The sequence below is a fragment of the Tupaia chinensis genome, unplaced genomic scaffold (genome assembly GCF_000334495.1).
Source record: "Tupaia chinensis unplaced genomic scaffold, TupChi_1.0 Scaffold000117_1, whole genome shotgun sequence".
Lineage (NCBI taxonomy): Eukaryota > Metazoa > Chordata > Mammalia > Scandentia > Tupaiidae > Tupaia > Tupaia belangeri.
The window spans coordinates 452,139-476,354 of NW_006159582.1; the positions used below are offsets into that span (position 1 = coordinate 452,139).

A 24,216-nucleotide genomic window follows, 5' to 3' on the forward strand; every position below is an offset into this window, starting at 1 on the left:
CGAGAGGCGGAGCAGCGGCCATTACTGCGCAGCCTCTTCCGCCGGGGTCGGCGTCTTGCCTTTAGTGGCCGCCGGGTCCCTGTCTTTCCCCGCTCGGCTGGGTGTCAGGCCTCTGCCGGGAACCTTCTGGCCTCAAGGTTTAGGGACGGCGATGGTTTCGGAGGTAACCTGCCCCCCGTTTCCCCTGTGGAGTCAAACACTTTGGGCCTTGGGTCAGATGGCACCCAGGGCGTACGGTCCGTGCGTTTTGCCTTTTGCCACAGTGCCTTTGGCTTCTGCTGCTGCTTCCTCTCCTCCTCCTCTTGCCCACTGCCGGGTCTTGCCTAACACGAAGACAGTAGTCCCTCTACCTGGTCCTGTGAAACCCAGCGCTGCAGACTCTTAGTTCTGACGGTTATTAAAGCATCGGAACAATTAAGAGATCTCTCAGAATACCCGTAAATTCTGAGTGTTCTCAGTCTCTATGAATCTTAAAAGCCTTGGCTGTTGCTTTGTTCTTCTGGTTGCTGAGTGCAGAGTTCTCCCCTAGTCCCCATCCCATCTGAAAGAGTACTGGTCTTCCATTTTTGTTGCTAGTTTATTTTATAAAGGCTTCTAGCAAAAGGTGGTAAAATTGTTTTTGAGAATGTAAAGTTGAAACGTCCTTTCCAAAGGTATAATCTACAAGACTGTAAGTTTACACATACGGTCTGGCAAGTAATTTTTTTTTCTTGTTACCCTTTTGGTTTCATTTCTTTTAAGTACTATTTTAGTGAGCACTTCTCAAGTTTTGAGTATTTTCTTAAGTAATAATTTTGTAATATTGAAACACTATGGAACTGAAGGGAGCAGCAAGCCAAGAGGTGATAGAAAAACTCTTTGTTCTTTGTATGATTGACATTTCAGGTGCTGGGCCACAATTCCCCCCCCCCCCCACCAGCTGCCCTGTGTGTACTCTTTAAATGGGATGTGAAATACATCGTTGGCATTGGGAACAGTATATAATTACAAAATTTGAAAGACTTAAGACAATTTGGTAAACGAATCTATATTTAGACTTCTAAATGACTAGGCATATTAAGACACATGGAAATGACCTCATAAATAATAGGATTTGCAATGTTGTTTTTGCCCCTTTTTTGACTAGCAAGTATTGTTTGTGGTGTCTGGCTGCTCTGTAAACACATAAAAATAGGTCAAGCAAATCTCATTTTCAGAGGAAACCAGAAGAGTGAGTGCCACTCTAAAAATAGATTTCGAATGTGTTTGTTTTGACCTAGTATATCTTAAAGTGGAGCATTTTTATTAAGCCCTCTCTTTGATTTAGAGTTTGTTTCAAATGGGTCAACATAAGTTGTGACCAAAATGAAAATACTGGTTTTGTAATTTGCTGGTTAAGAAGTTGGTAGAATTGTAATTGTCAGTAAAACTCTCCGGATAGCTGTCATGAGACAAGAAGAAGGGGAAAAAAAATACTTTTTTTTTTGTTTTAGGAGACAGTTGTCAACTGGTAAAATTTTGTTTCACATTCTACCAACTTGAATTGCAGAAAAAAGACGACTTTCTGGACGGTCAAAATGACTCCTTGACTTAGAAGATAAAAAGACAGTATTCTGCCTTTTTTTTTCCCATTGATGTATTTGAAGAAAATTATTTATTGTATTTGCCATATACTAGCACAAAACAACTGGCATGCTGTCAGTTGTCCAGTGTTAATAACAGAAATTGCTGAGACTTTTCCTGTCTCTTGCCTGGTTGCCTTATGCCAAAGGAAACTGAATTTGTGGAATCGGATGAATGAAGAACAATCTTGGGATATCAAAACCAACTTACCAATTTTGGGCTCCAACCACTTGTGCTTATTTATGTACTCTGTGTTGATGGATTATTACGTTTTGGGTTAACTGAAATGAAACCTGTTTTTAAATGCTTGTTAATTAAAGCATTTAGAATATGGAATTTCAGAATTATAGAGTATGGTGAAGTAACAAAAGCTTGGGAGTTATGACTTCACCAAGGTCACACAGATAATTAGCTAGAGAGCTTTTGTTATTTACAAAATGGCTGCTGGCCATGAAACTTCTATGCTTGATATGATAAATGACAGTATTTGTTCACATTTACATCTCAAGTTCTATTGAAATAAAATGCAAAGTTCACATTTTGGGGGAGAATTTAAAGACTGAATGCTCACATATGAAGATTATGAAGGTGGTAAAGAAGTTGCTGTACAGTAAATTTTTTTAATAGTTATTTATTTATGTATTTATTTTGTTATACACCCCGAGCTCTTACCACTGTACAGACAAAAAGCTAACAGATAGAAAGTAATAAATCGGGGGGCAGGGGGCAGTAATGTTTTTTAAGGAATGTGATACACATTAAGGAAATTAATTGTTTAAAGTGTTGAACCTTATTTAGTTGAGTTTTCAGTTTTGACTGAAGACTTTTTCCAAGTGTGACCTGTGTTGTTTTTTTTTTTTGAATAGATTTTTGCTATAGGGTGCATGCACTCCTCCGAAAGAGAGAGACAGAAAGTGAGAAATCGCCCTCCAGGGGGGATGGCCACACCACAATCCCTTCTCCTCCATTCTCCTCTTGGGATCTTGTGCTTGTACGCACATGCCCCCGGCATGAGTTTAAGCCACCAGGTCTGGGACTTGAACTGCGTTCAGCTATGTGGGAGTCCAGCAACATAGCCATTATGCCAACTGCTGGTCCCAACCTGTGCTTTTTGTGAAGATTTTGCCTACAACTTACACTGGCCCATTTGAGACATAAATTCTGTCAAAGAAAGGGCTTAACAGGATGATAATGGCTAAAAATGGAAACATTAGGACATTAAGGTACATCTAAAGTTTAGGACTCTTAAATACTACAGAACATCTTCTAAGTCTTACCTGACCTCTCAATTACTTTTTCTGGTATTTATGTTTTATTAATGAATTTTTTTAGTTGTATTCCAAAAGTTGGAAGGCTTAAAGTGTCTTTCCTTTCACTGAAAGCTTTGTATAGAACATTGCTGTTTTGTGTATTTTGAATAAAGGGTAAAATCTTTTTTATTAAACATCAGCTATTAATAATTGGAAAATATAGGACATGGTTAAGTATAATTTGATATTTGTTTTTACTTTTACTGGTATGTATTTATATTGTTGTTACATGCTCATCTTTTTCTTTGATTAGTTTTTTTGTTTGTTTTTTGTTGTTTTTTTTTTTTTTTTTAGGTTTGCTATAGGTCATGTGCACTTGCCAGAGAAAGAGAGAGAAGGAAAGTGAGAAATCAGTTCTCCACACTCCCCAACAGGGATGGCCTTGCCACAGTTCCTTTTCCTCAGTTCTTCTATTGGGATGTTTGGATACACACACACACACTCACTTGGTGTGTTTTTCCAAGCCACTGGGTCCAGGACTTGAACTGCCCAGTCAGCCATGCAAATCCAGCTGCCTTGACCTCCTTGCCACCTGAAGGCCCTAGTTAGTTCTATTTAAAGGTGCCATTTGTTTGAATTATCTGGGTGGAAAAACTTGACTTTTTTTTGAGCTTGTGACCGACTTGAAAAGTGATACTGTTATTTGTTATTAATATTAATCCTAGATGGAATTTGAATTTGTTGAGTGGTCACAAATGACAAATAGTTCAATGCTCATATAATTCATATACTTTTTTATTAGTTGAATGGATATAGATTTAAATTCAGTTTAAATTCACTGGTAATCTTTTTGACAGAGGATATGTGCGCTTGCTGGAGGTAGACAGGAAAAGGAAAGTGAGAAAGGATCCCCACATGGGGGATGGTCACACCACAGTTTGTTCTCTTTCATCTCCCTCTTTCTGGGATGTTGGATAGGCATGCACATGTTTCTACTGTTTTTTCAGCCTAGATTGTGCACTTGGCCATGTGGGGTCTAACTGCTTTAAGCATTATGCCACAGGCTGACCCTGCTGTAAATCCCTTATCTCTTTTCTGTATCCATATATAAGTATATATGTATGTGTGTGTGCGTGTATACACTTGACTTATGAATGATGGTCCAAGAACCTTTGTAGTGGTGGGTAAAGTGTTGTTGGTAGATAGAATTTTTATTTTCCAAATTGGGATTCTTGTTAGGAAACAAAAGACAAAACTGAACAGTTGTTGGACTGTCTTATATGGTCATTATAGTGAAGAATCTTACCCTTACTGGGGAAAGAGCTCTGTGAAACTGCTTTGGATATTTCTGGAGAAACCCATTTTTGTTTATGCTTATTACATTTTTGTCTGCATTCTGGGGAATTCATTGCCACTGAGCAATAGCTGTCTAAATGAAAGTGAGAAATCATACCCCCCCCGGGGGGGGGGGGATGGCCACCCTGTAATCTCTTCTCCTCTCGGGATCTTGGGCCCGGTGTGAGTTTAAGCCACCGGGTCTGGGACTCGAACTGTGGTCGACTCTATGGGAGTCCAGTGACATAGCCATTAGGTTAACTGCTGGTCCCCAAATGATAGATAACTTGAATCTTATATTTGTCAAGGTAGTAACTCCGTGTTTGATTTTGAATTTTTAGAAGAAAGAATTGGCACATAGATATCTTTATATCTTTTGTAGCTTCCAGCTAGCTGCTTTGTCACAATTAGAACTCAGTTGTTATGTGAGTAAATTAATTGTTCTCTATTATAATTTTTTTACTGTTTTAGAAAGGTAATTTTTCATTCTTTCAAGCAAATACCAGTTCAAATCAACAAAAGTTGATTGGCAGCATACCAACCACTTAAATGATATATAAAAATGGTACTTATCTTCATGGTCTCATGGTTTAATAGAAGAATCAGACTTTGCAAGTGGGTAATGTCAATTCATGTGTAAATAAATTCAGTAATCGAAAAATGTAGAGTAGGGAACAGCTAACTTTTGGTGGTCAACAGAGAAAATGGTAAGAATGACCATTCCTTTGCAGTATATTGAAGAACAAATAGGCTTTCATAAGCTGTAAAGGAGAATAGACTGTAATAGGCACAAAATACAGAACTCAAAGGAAGATTTGGAGGACTGAGTAATTTGCTATAACTAGAGTTTTAATCTTTGAGGATAGTTGTCAAATAACACTAGAAAATTATTTAGGGTACAGATCATTAAGACCTTTGAATATGGTCCCTGAGAAGAATTTTTTTTTTTTTGGAGAGGTTTTGTTTGTTTGTTTGTTTGTTTTCTTTGCTATAGGGCGCGTGCACTCGCCAGACAGAGAGAGGGAAGGAGAGAAATCACCCCCCAGGGGGGATAGCCACGCTGTATTCCCTTCTCCTTTCTCCTCTCAGGATCTTGGGCACGCACGCACACGTGCCTGGCGTGAATTTTAAGCCACCGGTCCAGGACACGAACCACGGTCGACTATATGTGAATCCAGCGACATAGCCATAATGCTAACTGCTGGTCCCGGCGGTCTCTGAGAAGTTTTAACTATATTGTATAGACTGGGGAGTCAATACTGGGTCTCAAGTATAAAAGGTATTTGGTTCCTTTTACCTTTAGAATCCCTCATAGGCTTAGAAAATAAATTTGAGGGTGATAGGAAGCAAGATAATCAGGCTTAACAGTAGTCCAAGTGTGAGAAATGATATAGATCTAAACTAGGGCACTAGCAATGGGTAGGAATACAGGATAGTGTGCAAAGTGTTAGGGATAAAAATTGACAGAATTTGGTGTGGTTGGTTGGAGAGGTAGTAAGAGAAAAGATTTATCTCTTCTCCAACACTAAATGAGTACAGGCTTTGGAGCTGAACTGTCACATTGTAATAAGATTCTTGAAGAGATAGAGGTTTATAATGTGTGTAGATACAAGACAAAGCTATGTGGTAACCAAGAGTTCTGTTAAGAAAGAAGTTTAAATAATTGGCTTCCATATTGGACAGGAGAGGCCATGAGATCAGCGTATGGATAAAGGAAAGGAAATGATCTAGAAACTGGTGGACCCTAGGAAGTTAAAGAATTAAGTGTGGGACTGAATAAATTAGCTAGAAGGGACCATAGGTTAGATCTGAGAGTGGGATTAAGATTTCATAGAAGCAGAAGTTTTAGGTGACTAGTTCCAAATGTGGCTATGATATTTATATTTTGTTGTCTAGAGGAAGTGAAATTCATTGAATTTAGGATTTTAGGAATTGAAAATTGAGGACAGTGTTTCTCAAACTATATTGGATGAAATACCTATAAATAGATCACTGTCACCTTGAGTGTGGGTCCTGGGTTAACCAACCTTGTTTGCTAGCCTAGAATATTTCTAAGGGTAGGGCCCAAGAATACATATTTCTAGCTTGCAAGTTAAGTGATTCTGATGAACAGAATTGGAGCAGGTTTAAGAACCTCTGGGATAGGTGTTAGATGTTTTATTCTGAAGGATTTTTGAATAGGCTCATAGTGATTTAAAAGTTAGGTAAGGAGGATGATCAGTAGAGAATGATCAATGTTGAAGTCAGTGCCTTAAAGGTTGAAAAAGTAGCTATAGGTGATTGAGGAGTATATTATAGTCAATTGTGGAGGCTTCAAAGAATAAGTGATAATATTGGTATAATAGAATCTCCTTTTGTTCTGCAGTAGGTGTGTGTAAGAATGAGCACTTTCCTATCTCTAGTAGACTGTAAGAAGAAAGTGAATGGAGTCTTCTGTGGTGCCATTTGAAGTTGTAGGCACCTGGAGAGTAAAGCAAAAGAGGAAGAAACAGAACAGTGGAATTCATAAAATCTAGGTCAAAGTAAAACAAAAAACTAGGTTACTTAGATATTTTGTCAATTAATTTTGAAATTTCTCTCGTTTTGAAACATCGCTCTGTTCAACAGTTGAGAGAATCAGGGTTGGATGAGGGGGACTTCCAAAAATTTATATAAAATAGAATTAATATACAGGTTTATTTTGGTGCAAAAAAATTTGAAATCCATGCATAGTTTTTTCATGATACATGTTCTCCATGAATGTTTTGGCAGACCCCTTTGTTTAGAGACCACATATATTAAAAGTATATATTTTTGAACCCTAAAATCCCACCTCTGAGAGGAATATAGAACTGAAAGAAGATTCAGGTATCTTCTGTCTTATGCTGACTGTGAGGTCTGTCATCTCTTTAGTTATCTGATTCAAAATAAGTTCAGTGTAATTTGATAAGACTCCTACAGTGGGCCTCATGAAGTGGAAGGAGGAAATACTAAATGGGAAGAAAGGAGATAAATGACTGAAACAAGTGTTCTGGAAGGTTCCTCGGGATTCCTTGGAAAAGAGGCATTTTGTGAAGAAGGCTGGCTTTAAGGTTATAAACTTGACCATACATACTGATATAAATAGCAAGAAGTTCTAGTTAATGTGACAATACCTTTGCCCACACCACCTTTTTTTTTTGGAGAGATTTTCGCTATAGGGCGCGTGTGCTCGCCAGACAGAGACATAGAGACAGAAAGCGAGAAATCATCCCCCAGGGGGGATGGTCACACCGCAATCCCTTCTCCTCCATTCTCCTCTCAGGATCTTGGGCACGCATGCACACGCGCCCGGCGTGAGTTTTAAGCCACCAGGTCCGGGACACGAACCGCGGTCGACTACGTGGGAGTCCAGTGACATAGCCATTAACGCTAACTGCTGGTTCCCCCTTGGCCTAAAGACGGGCTGCTTTACTTTTTTGTTGCTGCATTATCCATATAGACAATTGTTCACTTGAAATGATTTTATTTTTAACTGTAGTGAAATGTGAGTAACACAATTTATTATTTATAAATTTCTTTAGTTTTACCATGGGGCATGTGCACTTGCTGAAGAGAGAGGGAAGGAAAGTGAGAAAACAGCTCCCATGGGGGGCATGGCCATGCTACAGCCCGTTCTCCATTCTTCTCTTGAGATTTTGGGTGCATGTGTACACATGCCCAGCAGGTTTATTTTAAAGCTGCTGAGTCTGGGGCTTGAAGCACGCAGCCAGCCATGTGGGACCCAGGTGTCTTAACCACCAGACTGCCATCTGGCCACATATTTAAACCATTTTTAAGTTTACAAATCAGTGTGGTTATTTTGATTTACAGCGTTGTACAGCCATCACCATGATACAGTTCTACATTTTCATCATTACAAACAGGAACTCTAAACATTAGGTAGTAACTCCTCATTCTTTCCTTCCTCTCAGCCCCTGGTAACTTTTAACCTACTTTCTGTCTCAATAAATTAGCCTGTTTTGATATTTCATATATGTGGAATCACTCAACATTTGTCCCTTACTGTTTATTTTATTTAGCAACATGTTTTCAAGGTTTATCCATATTGTAGCACATACTAAAATTTCATTCCTGTTTAGTTAATATACCACCTACTGTTTATTTATCTATTGAGTGACACTTAGGTTGTATCCACTTTTTGACTAGTTATTCTTCAGTAAAAATTGACAAGAGTATCTGAGTTCGTTTTCAGTTCTTTAGGCATATACCTGGAACAAGAATTGCTGAGTTATGTGGTAAAATCAACAGCAGTTTTATCATTTTACATTACCACAAGCAGTGTTTGAGTGTCCAATTTGTCAATATCCTTGGCAGTACTTAGCCCTCCCTTTTAAAATTGTAGCCATCCTAAATAGATTTTATTGTTGTGTTTGTTTTTTGTTTTTTGGGGTTTTTTTTGCAGAATATATTGGGGTTTTATTTTTTGTTTTGTTCAACCAGTCTATATCTTTTTTGAGGGGGAATTTAACCATATACATTCAAAGTTATTACTGATAGGTACATATTTACTCCTATTACTGTGTTAATTAGTTTCTGGTTGTTTTGTGTGCTTTCTTTTGCTTATCTTTGTGTTTTTTTGATTTAGTGATAAGGATTGATTCCTTTCTCTTTCTTATTCATGTGATTGTATATCTGGCTTGTTTTCATGATGGTATTTTTCTTCTTTTCACTTCTTTTTTTTTTATTACAACTTGTTTTTATTTTACATTTTTCCACAAACATTTACTTTACATAGCAAAGAATTTTAGCTCATACTCCATAATTCTTGACAGTTTACAAACAACTTTCAAAGTTTCAAAATACTGAATTTTAAAGATAATGTTCAAAATATGTCTTATAATTTTGTATAATTTTATAACTCTATAACAACAGAAGCAGTATGTTTTCAGATTTATACATATATACATTTAGAGTGCAGACACTCGGTATATATTAAGTGGGGATATTGTTGTGCTTTTGATCTGCATTTCTCTGTTTTCTAGAAGTTTAAGCATTTGTGTGTGTGTGTGTGTGTGTGTGTGTGTGTGTGCTTATTGGCTTTTTGTATTTCTTTGGAGAAATGTTTACTTAGGTCCTTCACTCACTTTTAGATTTGGTTGTCTTTGTTTTTGAGTTGTTGATATTCTTACATATTCTAGATGTTAAACCTTTGTCATACATGTCATTTACAAAGATATTTACCTATTCTGTAGGTTGTCTTTCTACTTTTCTTGACAGTTTCTTTTGATGCACACAAAAACTTTTAATTTTGATAAAGTCTTATTCATTTCTTTTGTTGCTGTACCTTTGATGTCATATCTTAGATTCCGTTGCCAAATCCAAGGTCGTGAAGATTTATCTCTATATTTCTTCTAAGAATTTTATTTCTTATATTTAAGTTACTGGTCTGTTTTGATTTTAGTTTTTGTATATGGTGTGATGCAAGTATCTGGACTTGATCATCTCTTTGAAACTCTGTTAGCTATAAATGTATGGGTTTATTTGGGGACTCTCAATTCTGTTTCCTCGATGTATTTGTCTATACTTAGGCCAGTGCTACACTGTACTGTAACTTCATAATAAGTGTTGATTTTGCTAAGTATAAATTCTTCAGCATTTTTTTTGTTTCAAGATCAGTTTGGTTACTTAAGACCCCCTCCAATTCCATATGAATTTGAGTAGTAATTTTTCCTTTTCTGCAAAAAACACTATTGGGATTTTGATAGTTATGTTGAATCTGTAGATCACTTTGGGTAATTTTAACATATAAGTGTTCCAATCCAAGAGCACTGGTTGTCTTTCCATTTACTTAGATCGTATTTAATTTATTTCAGTAATGTTTTATAATTTTCCATGTGTAAGTCTCTTACTTCCTTGGTTTAGTTGATTCCTAGTTATTTTATTCCTTTGGATGCTATTATAAATGGAATTGCTTTCTTAATTTTGTTTTCCGATTATCAATAGCTAGTTTATAGAAACAACTGATTGTGTGTGTGTGCTTATAACCTGCAACCTTGCTGAATTTATTAGTTTTCTTTTGAATTTTCTGTGTGTACAGAATAGTTTTACTTCTTCCTTACCAGTTTGAATGCCTTCTGCCTTCTGCTGCTTCTCATCTAATTGCTCTGCCAGAACTTTCCGTAGCATTGAATAACCGTGGTTAAAGAAGATATCTTTATCTTGAATATTTTTCATTTTTAAAATTTGGCCTGGAGTATCAGTAACTGGCGTAATGACTACATCACTGGACTCCCATATAGTTGATAATGGTTTAAGTCCTGTATCCAGAGGCTTAAAACTCACACAGGGTACGTGTGTGTGCATGCCCAAAATCCTGAGAGGAGAATGGAGGATAAGAGATTGTGGTGTGGCTGTCCCCTCCGGGGGGGTGATTTCTTGCTTTTTTTTCTTTCTGGCATGTGCACGTGTCCTATAACAAAAATCTCTCTTAAAAAAGAAAAAAATAAATAAAAAAGGAGCCAGGGGCTGGACAGTGGCAAGTAGTAACACACCATTTTGTGAAGCTGACCCATGTGAGAATGTTTTGAGTTCTTGTCTAGGACCTCCCTGAACATTCTGGGTGTTTATGTACCCATGACCTTGGGATGACTGGGAGTGGATTGTGGTATGAAAATCTTGTTGGAGGTGTATGTCTGTCTGTGTATCTGTATTTCTTGCTCATGGAATAAGTAAATGAGCTTAAAAAAAGATAAAAATTGCCTTTGAATTTTGTTAAAGGATTATATTTAATTGACTAATTCTGTTGATCTTAATTAGTCTGTAGAGAAGTTGATGTTGAATTTTTTATTTTTTTCCCCAGCACAAAGAATGAACCAGCAATGGAAGAGAAAATTCTGGAAGCTGCCTGACTGCTGGTGAAGATGTTTTATTTTTGTGGCAGACATCTGTGGGATCTGTAATAGAAATGTAAGTATAGATCATGATTTTTTTTTTTTGAGAGATTTTCACTGTAGGGCGCGTGCGCTCGCCAGACAGACAGAGAGAGACATAGAGACAGAAAGCGAGAAATCACCCCCCGGGGGGATGGTCACGCCACAGTCCCTTCTCCGCCATTCTCCTCTCGGGATCTTGGGCACGCATGCACACGCACCCGGCGCGAGTTTTAAGCCACCGGGTCCGGGACACGAACCGCGGTCGACTACGTGGGAGGCCAGCGACATAGCCATTACGCTAACTGCTGGTTCCCTAGATCATGATTTTTCTAGAGCTGCAGTGAAGTAGATATATTGGTATAAAGAAACAGTAAGTAAATATATGTTACATTTTATTTTAGTTATACAGTATGACTATTTTGTATTGACTTATAGATACTTTACTGAGTTAACTTCATTCATGTTAAATTATTATTAATACAGATTTCCAAAAGTCTCCTCATAGTGAAAGTGTCTGTAAAAAGAGAAACTGAGGGCCAGGTGGTGGCTAGTGGTAACATAACTGTACCCATATGGGAAAGGTTCTTGGTTGAGTCCCCTGATTTCCCTGAGATTTCTAGGTGTACATGTACCTGTATTTCAGACTGATTGAGACTGAAGATGGTTTGTGGCATGGGTATCTGTTGGAGGTGCTTGTGTCTGTGTGTGTTTATTTGTGTGTGTGTCTCTTTCTCATGGAAGAAATAAATTTAAAAAGTGAAATTGAAAACAGAACAATTTGCTCTTACAAGACTAAGAAACTTGGGGAGATTTTCAAGTCTTCTAGATTCTACCTTCTCTTTACATAATCATTTTACTTAAGTAACCAACCTCAGTAGATGGTATTAGCTTTTTGTTTTAAGGAAGCTTTTGTCTTCAGGTGTGTGTGCTTGCCAGAGAGAGACAGAGACAGTGAGAGGGAAAAGTGAGAAATCACCCCTCAAGTTGGGGGACAGTCATATCACAATCCTTTCTCATCCTGGGCTTACAATGGTTGACCATGTGAGAGTCCAGCAATGTTATCATTATGCCCTCTGTCTGCTCCAGGATCAGCTTTTACAAACAAGATTTCTAGGCTATAAAAAACACTGGTTTCTAAAGTCTTTTTTTTTCCTACAAGAGTTAAAGGAATTTCTTCTTTTGAAGATGTAGTATGTTACTGCTTTTTATTCATATTACTTCACCCTGATTATCTATCTTAATAGTTGTTTTCCTATCATTTAGTATTGGTGTAATATGCCCATATTGAACTCATTCTATTTTTGATGAAACATTTTTCTATGATGAACGTATTTCTCTCTTCCAAATTAATGTGGACACTATCCAGCATGATGTCAGTCATGAAAAACAAAATGAATATTTTTTTGAATTTTAAAGTTTTGGTGATTATATTGTTTAAATTGGCTCAAAGAGTGACCTCTAGATACTATTTCATTTTCTCCCAGTTTTACATAGAACTCCTAGTCATCTATTTTTCTAGTATAACTGATCATATACCACTGTTAAAAGTATGATTATGTCATTCTTAGTATATATTAAGAATTTGATATAGGAAAAATTATACCAATAAGTATAATTTAAAATTATACTTCAAAATTGAAGCAATTAAATCTTTTTTGTAACCTTGTTAATTTATCTATTTGTGTATATACTTTGTTTTTTTAAATCTGGTAGGTCAAATAATGTGCCGATCATCAGGAACTTACCTGTGGTCTATAGTCCCATATAATTAACAGTTGAACAGTGGGACACATGCCATTTGAGGTAACAATAAAATGCAATAAGATTGAATGGAAGAAGGGATTAATTTCATCTGACAGGTTCAGAATGAACAGAAGAACTTTAGTTTGGGCTTAAAGAATAAGTAGAATTTTATCATAGAAAATTAGGAAATATTTTTAGGCCAAGGGAATCAGAATGGTACAGCCGCCTACACATCAAGGCATTTTAGAGGAATAAGGGAACAATCTTATATAGAAAAATAGACTGGGATAAAAGTAAAATAAGTAAAGGAAATGTATATTTATTTAGTACCTACTATATTACTTGGTGGTTTCTGGGTGTTTTACTTGCATTATTGAATTTATTTGCTGTATGTGATAATAGTAGCCTCATTTACTGATAAAGAAACAGATTTAGGCCCAGATGCAGTGACGCAGGCATTAAAGGGTGCTTTTTTGTAGTACTGGGGGCCATATTAGAAGGCTTCATGTGTATCTGAACATGCTAAGTATACCCACTGGTTTGCCAGTGATCCTGGCCATAGGGTGGAATGCAGTTTGAAGATCATGTTAAGAGTTTCTTTCTCTCTCTAAATCATTTTCGCTCTCTTGCTCTGTCCCCAAGCCCCTTTTTAGGAAAAAGCTGAAAGAAGCAAAGGGATGGTTGGGGGGAGAAAAGATTAGGGAGATAAGTCACTTGCCTAGGCCATTGTTACCAAGTTTCTTTGAGAATAATCCTTTGGAGCACACTTGTTAATAGAAAAGTGGATTCCTAAACCCTAAGCAGTACCCCTGGGTTCATATTTCCAGGAGAGAGCCTATTAGCTTATTCTTAACTTTAGGGAAGTTTGGGAAATACTGATTTAGTTCAAAGTACTAAGTGTTTAATGATTATGGCAATAGTTTTGGAAGTCAGTGTTTAGGGATTTGAGTTACATAATGTAGGCAGCAGGAAAGTATTGAGGATAGAGAAGACCAGTTAGGTAGGACTGAATTGAGAAACAGCCAGAGGGAGAAAAAAATGGTCAGTTGGAGAGTTAGTATTTGGTACAGGAGTTGAAATTAGTCACAAGCTTTGGGAATGAAGGGCACACATATTCTAAGTTTCCATTTAGGAAAGAGAAGTGGTAAAGGGATAGGGGAGCACCAAGGATGGTTCCAGGTTTTATCTAAGATAGAGAACAAAAGAGGATGATGTAGGTTTAAGGGAGAACATAGTTTTGTTTAGTTATGTTTAATTTCAGATGCCTAGAAAATATCAAGGTAGACTTTTTGAATATAGAATTGGAAATAATGGGTTAAGGTAGAGGAGTTTTAGATATTAGGTTTTGGGATTTGTGCAGGTATGTATATTATTTAAAATATTCAGTAAATTGTCTAAGCATAGAATATACTATGGAAATCCTGCCACTCACAGAGCTTTGTGAGGAGGAATATTGGTAAGGGAAGGAGTACAAAGTTTAAGAATATGAATAGATGATTAATAATATATCATTTAATGCAATGAGATCAAGTAGGTTGACTTCACATTCTCAAACTTGGTGAACAGCACTGCCCATCCATCAGTAACCAAATGCTTTCATTTCTGTTTCTGTAGCATTTCTTTTTAAGAGAGGTGTTTTTTCTTTTCTTTGTTTGTTTTGGTTTTTTTTGCTATAGGGCACTTGCCAGAAGACAGACAGAAACAGACAGAAAGTGAGAAATCACCCCGCAGGGGAATGACCACCACAGTCCCTTCTCCTCCATTCTCCTCTTGGGATTTTAGGCATGTACACACAACTGCTCTCAGTATGAGTTTTAAGCTACCAGGTCTGGAACTCGAACCACAGTTGGCTATGGGAGTTCAGCGACGTAACCATTACACCATCTGTTGGTCCCTGTTTCTGTAGGATTGCTTATATTTTCCTGTTGGAACCTTTCATCTGCACCCTTCCTGTCTTACTCTTGAATTACTACTTAGACATACATACATTCTAGTTTCTTTTTGCCCTCCTTTCTATCAAACTTTGCTCTAAGCTGCTATTCAGGTAGTCTTGAAAAATTACTAGATTGTCACTTGAAATAAGTAAGTGAATTGACTAGATATATTCAAGAAGCAAAATTTGAGCTCTTGAATATTTCTAACTGCCTGTAGTCCTCTGTATTTTGTCTTCTTAAGGAGAGCACATACTAGTATTTATTAGCAAACATTGACTTATCTTACAGAAATATTTTACATGGTTTATCTATGGGGAGAAAAGGGGGGGTTAGGCATAAAAGTTAAAATATAACATGAACTTAGTAAAAAAAAAATCATTGAAAATGATTTCTACATTGTGTTCTTTAGCAGAGTTGGACTGATTTCAGTCTAAACTTTCTTTTGATTACTAGAGGTGTGTACATTCGTATGGAGACACATAGAGAGGGAGAAAAGCACCCTCCCAATGGGGTGAGGTCACGCCACATTTGCTTCTCCACTTCTGTATCTTGTCAAGATTTGGGGCACATATGCATGTGTACTTGGCATGTCTTTCAAGCCACTGTGGCCAGGAATCAGACCATAGTCAGCTATGTGAAATCCAGGTCCCTTAACCACTAGTCTGTGGGGCCAGCCCATTCCAAATTTCTGTGTATGTAATTACTCTTAATTTAGTAACCTAGAAATAAAATTGCCTTTTTGAAAGTGTCCGGAGCTTTCTAAACTACTAGAATGGGAATGCCTTTCTTTTTTTTTTTTTCTTTTCTCAATTGGAGAGGGTATGTGCATTCACTGGAGAGAGACAAGAGAGGTGAAAGTGAGGTTGCACTCTCCCCCACCCCATAGGTAATGGTCACATCACAGTCCCTTCCTCTCCACTTCTCCCTCCTTTGGGGATTTTGGATACGCATGTGCTCTACATGTATTTCAAATTGCTGGGTACAGGACTTGAGCATAGTCAGCCATAAGGGATTCAGTCACATTAACCACTATGCCACTCGCTGACTTGGGACTGCCTTACTTTGTTTTGCATTAATTCTTTATGAAATACTTGCTCTGCAAACGTGGGAAGAAGGGCCAAGTGGTGGCATAGCAATAAAGCAATTGAACCTATATCATAAAGGTCCTGCATCTCTATCTTCTTGAGCATGCTGTGTGCCCATGATCTTCGCCATCTGAGACTGGGAGTGGAATATGGTATGACGATGCTAGGGGCCAGCAGTTAGTGTAATGGCTATGTCACTGGACTCCCACGTAGTCGACTGCGGTTCAAGTCCCGGACCTGGTGGCTTAAACTCATGCCGGGTGTGTGTGCGTACATGCCCAAGATCCCGAGAGGAGAATGGAGGAGAAGGGATTGCAGTGTGGCCATCCTCCCTGGGGGGTGATTTCTTGCTTTCTGTCTCTCTGTCTCTCTGTCTTTTTGGTGAGCACACGTGCCCTACAGCAAAAACATCTCAAAAAAAAAAAAAAAAAAGATGCTGTTGAGGTGCTTATCTCTGACTCATGGAAGAAAAAAATAAATGAACTTTAAAGGGAGGAGGTATTAACTTATCGGTATGATCCTCTGTTTACTAACGTTAGCCTCTTGTCTATTTTAAATCATTGAAACCATTGGGTTGTCTAAAAAGTCATGATGTATTTTCTTTACAAAACTGAGTCATGACTTTTCTGATGTCCCAATATATAAAACAGAGATTAGATGAAAATGATAATACTCTTGAAATATGTCTTACACGCAGGCTAATGGTTTGGGATTACTTTGTCTTTATCTTATTTTAGATCTTACCTGTATCACTTGCTTGTTCCTCATCCAGGATTGTATTAGTATTACTAAGATTTTTTTCCCTCCATTTCTCATTTGCTGGTAGACAGAACAATATACTTGGTAGGCTAAACAGAATCAACTTAAACTTTGCTATGGTAAATTGAGAATTGAAAGTGCTTCAGCTGAAATAGTGACTATTTGTCTTGTGTTTTGTTATTTATGTCTGTGTGTTTGTGTGTAAGTATATTTCTTTGATAATAGAGAAAGAAGAGGGGGAAAGGACAAGCACACTGAATAGCATATCATGCTGTGATTCCTAATCTTCTTAGCCAACCAGGATAATAGGCACATGTGTCTCTCATGTAGAGGTTGACCAGGGAACTGAACCTGTAGTCTTCCATATAGATCTAGCTTTGCTTGAGCAGCACATTACTGCTGCACCACCAATCCAACCCCCTTTGTTTTCTGATGAACATTACCTAACTTTACTACATTCTGATTAAGGACTCAAAATAACCTTTTTGTTTTGCCTTTCTAGCTGTGTTGTTTTTATAGTTCATGTCTTCCCCTGAAATAGTTGTAATTGCTTTTTTGATTTTGAAATTGTATCTTACTGCACTTGCAAGAGTAAGAGTCATACAAAATATTGATCCTTATAAGCAAGTTAAGAAGGTTTTTTTAGGATGAAACTTTCTTTTCTTTAGAAAAGCCAGGGGCATCTGATGGAAAACTAACTTTCTGAGTCAATTTTACTTAAATATGACAGACTTGGAATTATGTATTTAAATGTGTGGTTTTGGTCCAAGTCACATGTAGGGTAGTTCTTTTACATTTTACCAGAGTTTTATATTTCTTATGTAAACTTTAAATTTAGGAGATTATCCTTTGCTCACAAGGTGCCTAGATAGATAGGATGAAGACTTCCTATATATAAGATTGCTTTTGTGTTTCCAAAATAGTGATAAATATTAGCCTGTTTTTCCATTTGTCCTATGAGTAGAATCATGAATATAACCTAACCTTTACTTATTATAAGCATGTATATGGATGACTTTTTAGTTTTTGTTGTAGGATGTGTGCACTTACCCAAGAGACAGACAGAAAGAGAGAAAAGGGGAAAATGAGAATACACCCTCCGGGGAGGATGGCTATGCTGCCATTCCTCCTCCTGCAGAACTCTTGGGATTTGGAGTATGCATGAGCATGAACCTGGTATATTTTTGAACCCTTGAGAATAGGACTTGAACTGTGCAGAGCTGGCCATATGGGATCCAGCCACCTTCACTACCATAACGCTAGCTGGCCCCTGAATTACTTTATTTTTATTTTTCTCTGCTTTTTAATTGCCAGAGATCTGCATTCACCAGACAGAGATGTGGGGTTGTGCTACTTTCTTTTCTAGATAAATCTGTATAGTCTCTAAAAATATGCTATAATTTTGGGTTTACCTATGGGGAAACCAAATGCACAGTAAAAGCAGTAAAAGACTGGATTGTTCTAAGAGTGGATAATGCTGTGATGAAAGCTTGAGAATACTGTTTCCCACTTTGTGACTAGTGGGAAAAAAGTGTGACTAAACTTTTTTATTGTTTTTCACTTTTGATTAGTGTAAACATTTTTTTACTATCTCTTTTGTAACCATTGGATCCCATTACTTGATCTTGGAATGAAAACAAAGGGCCTTATGGTGATTAAATTCTAAATACTCTGTATTTAAAATGGCAGAATTAAATGGTACAGAGAGGTTGTCACTCATTTGTAGTAATAAGTAATAGTTTCCAATCTCTGAGATCTTCATCTCCATTTCTCAGTCTTTTTACTCACCCTCTCAGCTACTCCCTCTATCATTTTCTCCCCTCTTAAAATATCTGGTTTCCTACTACTGTAGGATGAAAATAAAATATTTTCAAGCAGGGCATAAAGACACTTACATGATTTGACAGATTTCCTCTCCAGCTTCATCTCCTGCTATTCCATTGCTTTGCATATGTCTCTGCCTAGAATCTCCCCCAGCTCCTTCTGCATCCCAAACTATGTAACCTTTGTCTACCCCTTTCATTTCTATTTTGTCATTATTTTAGTAGATGTCTTAACACATTTTGACTACTGCGGTAGTCAGGCTATCTTGTGATTATCTGCACATATGTTTCCTTATTTAACAAACCAGGTGTGCATCTTGTTCACCTTTAGATTCATCGGTTGGTACTCAGCATTGTATATAGACCATGATATTTAGTAAATGTTTATCTGAATCAATAAGAAGTTACAAATTTTATGCCTATTTAAGCGTCAATTCAGCAAATCTTTTTTTCTTTGCTCATCTTTCAGGTCAACCTTGATATATGTATCATTTTCCATTTCATTTTATATGACTATACCCTTTCTGGAGCTTTAGTGATTACAAAGCATGTTTTGGCTCTTAATTTACCTTTGCTATCTATGATTTATAGGTCAGAAAAGTTAAAGTATGAGAATGCATATATGCTATCTATGATGTGCAGGTTGAAAAGTTGAAGTACAAGAATGCATATATAAAAAGGGAGACTAATACTCGGGTTTTAGATTTTTTATCTAGCATTGATTTTATTTTGTAACAGCTGCTTAATTAAAATTATCCTTTTTAAGTTTTTAGTAAGTCAAAGGGTTTATTTAAAATAAAATTCAAATGTATATTTTATAATACCATGATGTATTTATGTTATTGTTTGGAAAAAATAGATTAATTTTCTTAATGTTTTGAGCAAATATTTGTTCTCTATGTGCTAGGTACTAAATAGAAATACAGAGGAAAGCCAGAAGTGACCTACTCCCTTCCCTAGTTTGTAGGGAAGACTGACATTGGCAAAATAATCGCACAAATAAATAAATAACATTGCAATTTGAATTAGGAATGAGTACATGATAGTAAGAAGTTAACAGGGTGATTTGATTTTGTCAATGGAGGCTTTTTCAAGAGGGTGTAAGATCGGTCATAGTTTACCCATTGGTCCATGTGGAAGGCAGGAGGTAAACTGAAACTGGACTTTCAAATAGAGAGAAGTTTATTAATGGAGGGAGTAGCCAGTATGGCTAGAAGCCAAATCAAGATGAAGTGTAATGTGAAATGAGACTGCCATAGGAGGTGAGGCCAGACCATGCAGGACACAGTATGGATAGAAGCCAAATCAAGATGAAGTGTAATGTGAAATGAGACTGCCATAGGAGGTGAGGCCAGACCATGCAGGACATGCAGATCCTGTTAGAGATTTTGGTCCATATCCTGAAATCAATTTTTTTTTTTTTGGAGAGATTTTCACTATAGGGCGCATGCGCTCGCCAGACAGACAGAGAGAGACATTAGAGACAGAAAGTGAGAAATCACCCCCGGGGGGGATGGTCACGCCACAATCCCTTCTCCTCCATTCTCCTCTCGGGATCCTGGGCACGCACGCACACACGCCCGGCCTGAGTTTTAAGCCACCGGGTCCGGGACGCGAACCGCGGTCGACTACGTGGGAGTCCAGCGACATAGCCATTACGCTAACTGCTCGTTCCCCTGAAATCAATTTTTAAAGCAAGGAGTATGGCTGGACCAATTAAAAGGCATGTTCAGTAATTTAACAAACATTATTTTTTTCATGGCTAGGGACAGGTAGAGATGAATTCAGGAGATATTTAGAGAGAGAAAACTACATGACTTGTTGATGTTTTGGATGGGCACAGCAGAGGTAAGGGCAGTTTCCAGGTTGGGCTTCTGGTTTAATTAGCAGGTGGATAGCAGTGTCACCAGAGGAGCTTTTAGAGAACAAGTGAGAAGATGACCATGAGTTCAGTTTTTTATACCTTTAAGACATCCTAGAATATTCTAAAATAGGCAATTAGAAGTATCGATTGATGGCTGAAAGGAGAGCTAGGGCTTAGTAATACCAATTTGTGTACCGTGTATATAGATAATAATTGAAACCATGACTATAGATGAGATCATCTTGAAAGGGTACAGCAAGAAGAGTATATGATTTAGAGAAACAGAAAATGGCAGCCTATAAAAGCCATTAAAGAAAATGGTGAAGTGCAATAGAAACAACAGGTTGAACCAGTGTTTTTAGGTATATAGCAGGAATAGAGAACCTACAGGATTTCAGCTTTAGTCTTAATTTCATATGATCTACTTGCCAACTTCCAAAAGTATATTACTATATGGCAACATTTACTAATATATAACATTTACAAAATTGCCATTGTAATAGCCTAAAAGGCTACAAAATCATTGCTTTCTGTAATTATGACCTAATTACATTTAGCTATTTTCTGTTCCTGTTTCTAGACTGATTGTAAAGTCAGTCTAGAATGAATTGTCTTTTTTTTTTTTTTTTAAAGAGAGATTCTTACTATAGAGTGCATGTGCTTGGCGGAGAGACAAAGAGAGATAGAAAGCCAGAAATCACCCCTCAGAGCGGCTAGCCATGCCACAGTCCCTTCTATTCCATTCTCCTCTAGGGATTTTGGACATGCACACACAAAATGCCCATCATGAGTTTTAAGCTGCCAGGTCTGGGACTCCAATCAAAGTCAACTGTGTGGGAGTCCGGCAACATAATCATTACACCATCTGCTGGTCCCAGGATTGTCCATTTTTAAATCTTAAACATGATATACTGTATTTATTTAAAATACATACCTTGGCTGTATTTTCTTTTCTTTCTTGGTTTAACATTTGTGTTAACACTGCCTCCTGCAGTTAAAAACTAATGATACACAAACCCAAGTAAAGCTCTTCTACACAATTTTTTTATTTTTTGCATATCCCTATTGTTTAGTATGTAGCTTATGTATAATATGATTAATAAGTGCTTAATAAGTGCTTAATAAGTGTTTCCTGTATTATTGAATTAAGAGAGGGGAAAGGTTAAACATAATTTTAATACTTTTTTTTTTTTTCATAGAATGGCTGGCTGTGGAGAAATTGATCATTCGATAAACATGCTTCCTACGAATAGGAAAGCGAATGAATCCTGTTCTAATACCACACCTTCTCTAACAGTCCCTGAATGTGCCATTTGTCTGCAAACATGTGTTCACCCAGTTAGTCTGCCCTGTAAGCATGTTTTCTGCTATCTTTGTGTAAAGGGAGCTTCATGGCTTGGAAAGCGATGTGCCCTTTGTCGACAAGAAATTCCTGAAGATTTCCTTGATAAACCAACCTTGTTGTCACCAGAAGAACTCAAGGCAGCAAGTAGAGGAAACGGTGAATATGCATGGTATTATGAAGGAAGAAATGGTTGGTGGCAGTATGATGAGCGCACTAGTAGAGAGCTGGAAGATGCTTTTTCCAAAGGTAAAAAGAACACTGAAATGTTAATTGCTGGATTTCTGTATGTTGCTGATCTTGAGAATATGGTTCAATATAGGAGAAATGAACATGGACGTCGCAGGAAGATTAAGCGAGATATAATAGATATACCAAAGAAAGGAGTAGCTGGACTTAGGCTGGACTGTGATGCTAATTCCGTAAACTTAGCAAGAGAGAGCTCTGCTGATGGAGCGGACAGTATATCAGCACAGAGTGGAGCTTCTGTTCAGCCTCTAGTGCCATCTTCTGTAAGGCCCCTGACTTCAGTAGATGGTCAGTTAACAAGTCCTGCAACACCATCCCCTGATGCAAGCACTTCACTGGAAGACTCTTTTGCTCATTTACAACTCGGTGGAGACAACATAGCTGAAAGGAGTCATAGAGGGGAAGGAGAAGAGGATCATGAATCACCGTCATCAAGCAGGGTACCCGCACCAGACACCTCCACTGAAGAAACTGAATCAGATGCCAGTAGTGATAGTGAGGATGTGTCTGCAGTTGTTGCACAGCGGTCCTTGACCCAACAGAGACTTTTGGTACCTACTGCAAATCAGACAGTAGCTGATCGATCAGATCGATCAGGAACTGATCATTCAGTAGCAGAGGGTGGAACAGTGAGCGTCAGTGTCAGATCTAGAAGGCCCGATGGACAGTGCACAGTAACTGAAGTTTAAAATAGAAGTCTTCACCTCTGTGCTCAAGTTGAAATGGTTATCTGTAAATTTCTGCCCACATAACATTACACTCATCCCTAATAGTGCATTTTGGGAGTTGGGGTGGGATGGGATATGGGAAGGATAGATCTGTAATTAAAATGTCTAACATGTCTCTGTTGAGAAATTTATTTAATGTATGGAACTTGGGTGTTAATAGTTGAGAGCTGTTTAGTAATAACCCAATTTTCTTGAGATTTTGTTTATAGTTTTTTTTTCTTTTTATTATTTTCTTAGTTTCTTCAGTCTGTGTGTGTGTATTATCTGTACATTAAAGGTCCTCATCTGACTCTTGCATTGTGTCGTCTTTTTCTGCATGGATTGGCATAAAACCATTACTAAAATTGACACTTAGATGTTTGATATCATTATGAGCAGGAAGCTTAATTTAATGTGAGAATATACATGAATTTGGGATTTTAAAATTGATGTATAACAACTATTTTATAGTAAAGTTATTGGACGGGAATATAAAGAAAATAGCTAATAACTTGTATTTCAAACTCTTTGTAACACTTCATGGCGTTACCATAGGCTTTGCTGTCTAGTCCTTGTAGTTTGAGGTTTCCCTTGGTCCGCATTTTTCCTTTTGATTACAAAATTTATAATTTAATAAATACTAGAGTTTATCAAGAAGCATTTGTCTCTTCTTTCAGTCTGGAAAAGGGTCGATATATTCTGATACTTGCTGTCAAAGGGTAACTAATGAGGTAATGGTTTGAATTGGTTGCATTCAGCTTTATCAAACATTCAACTTAGAAATGTTTGGTTTTCTTCATGAACACCTTTTTTTTTTTTTTTTTTTTTGAGAGGTTTTTCGCCATAGGGTGCGTGCGCTCGCCAGACAGAGAGACAGAAAGCGAGAAATCACCCCCCAGGGGGGATGGCTACGCTGCAATCTCTTCTCCATTCTCTTGGGATCTTGGGCACGCACGCACATGCGCCCGGCGTGAGTTTTAAGCCACCGGGTCTGGGACTCGAACCGCAGTCGACTACGTGGGAGTCCAGCGACATAGCCATTACGCTAACTGCTGGTCCCCCCATGAAGACCATTTAAACAAAATCTGCAAGCAGTATGTATGAATAAATGTGTGTACATAAACTTAAAGCCTGTAAGACTTTTAATCTCTCAAATAACTAATACCATAAATATTTTGTATTTCTTTACCAGTTAGTTTTCATCAGTGGTCTAACACTCTGGATTAAGTAGTAGACTTATAAACAGCCATAGTAAACACATTAATTTTACACAAAATGTGGTGGGCCAGAAAATCCACTTTTATTAGGCAAATTTTCTTTCTTTGCAAGGAAGAAGTATTGGGTTAACATGCTAATCTAGAATTTGTCCATGAAAAAAGGAGTATGAGTGTTTCTTAGTGTATTTTCCTAACTTAAAACAGTAGTATCATGTTGATAAAGCATATACAGGTTATTTTTACTATGGTTCTTAAAGAAATGGAGTGTTAAAATATTAAACACACTCACTACTTAAAATTCTCTTTCACCTCTTCTGATTGGTTAGAATTGGGATTTAACTGATAAATATGTTTTAAAGAGTGTACTACTGTAATGATGATAAACGTGCATTTTTATTTAGTTGTAAAAGATA

At 37.4% G+C, this 24,216-nt stretch overlaps 1 protein-coding gene across 3 annotated transcripts in view; it reads left to right on the plus strand.

The window, feature by feature from the left end:
* The window catches only part of RNF146 (ring finger protein 146), a 23,628-nt gene extending 385 nt beyond the window's left edge, over positions 1–23,243 (plus strand). For 2 of the 3 annotated variants that reach the window (XM_006144258.3, XM_006144259.3), the window contains exons 2-3: positions 11,008–11,114; positions 21,488–23,243. In XM_006144258.3, coding sequence (XP_006144320.1) covers positions 21,489–22,568 — 1,080 coding nt within the window. In that variant the 5' untranslated portion in view covers positions 11,008–11,114; position 21,488 and the 3' untranslated portion in view covers positions 22,569–23,243. Of the gene's footprint in view, positions 1–63; positions 164–11,007; positions 11,115–21,487 lie in introns of those variants that run through there. The other variant, XM_006144260.3, reaches the window with a different exon arrangement.
* Positions 23,244–24,216: the final 973 nt, after the last annotated feature.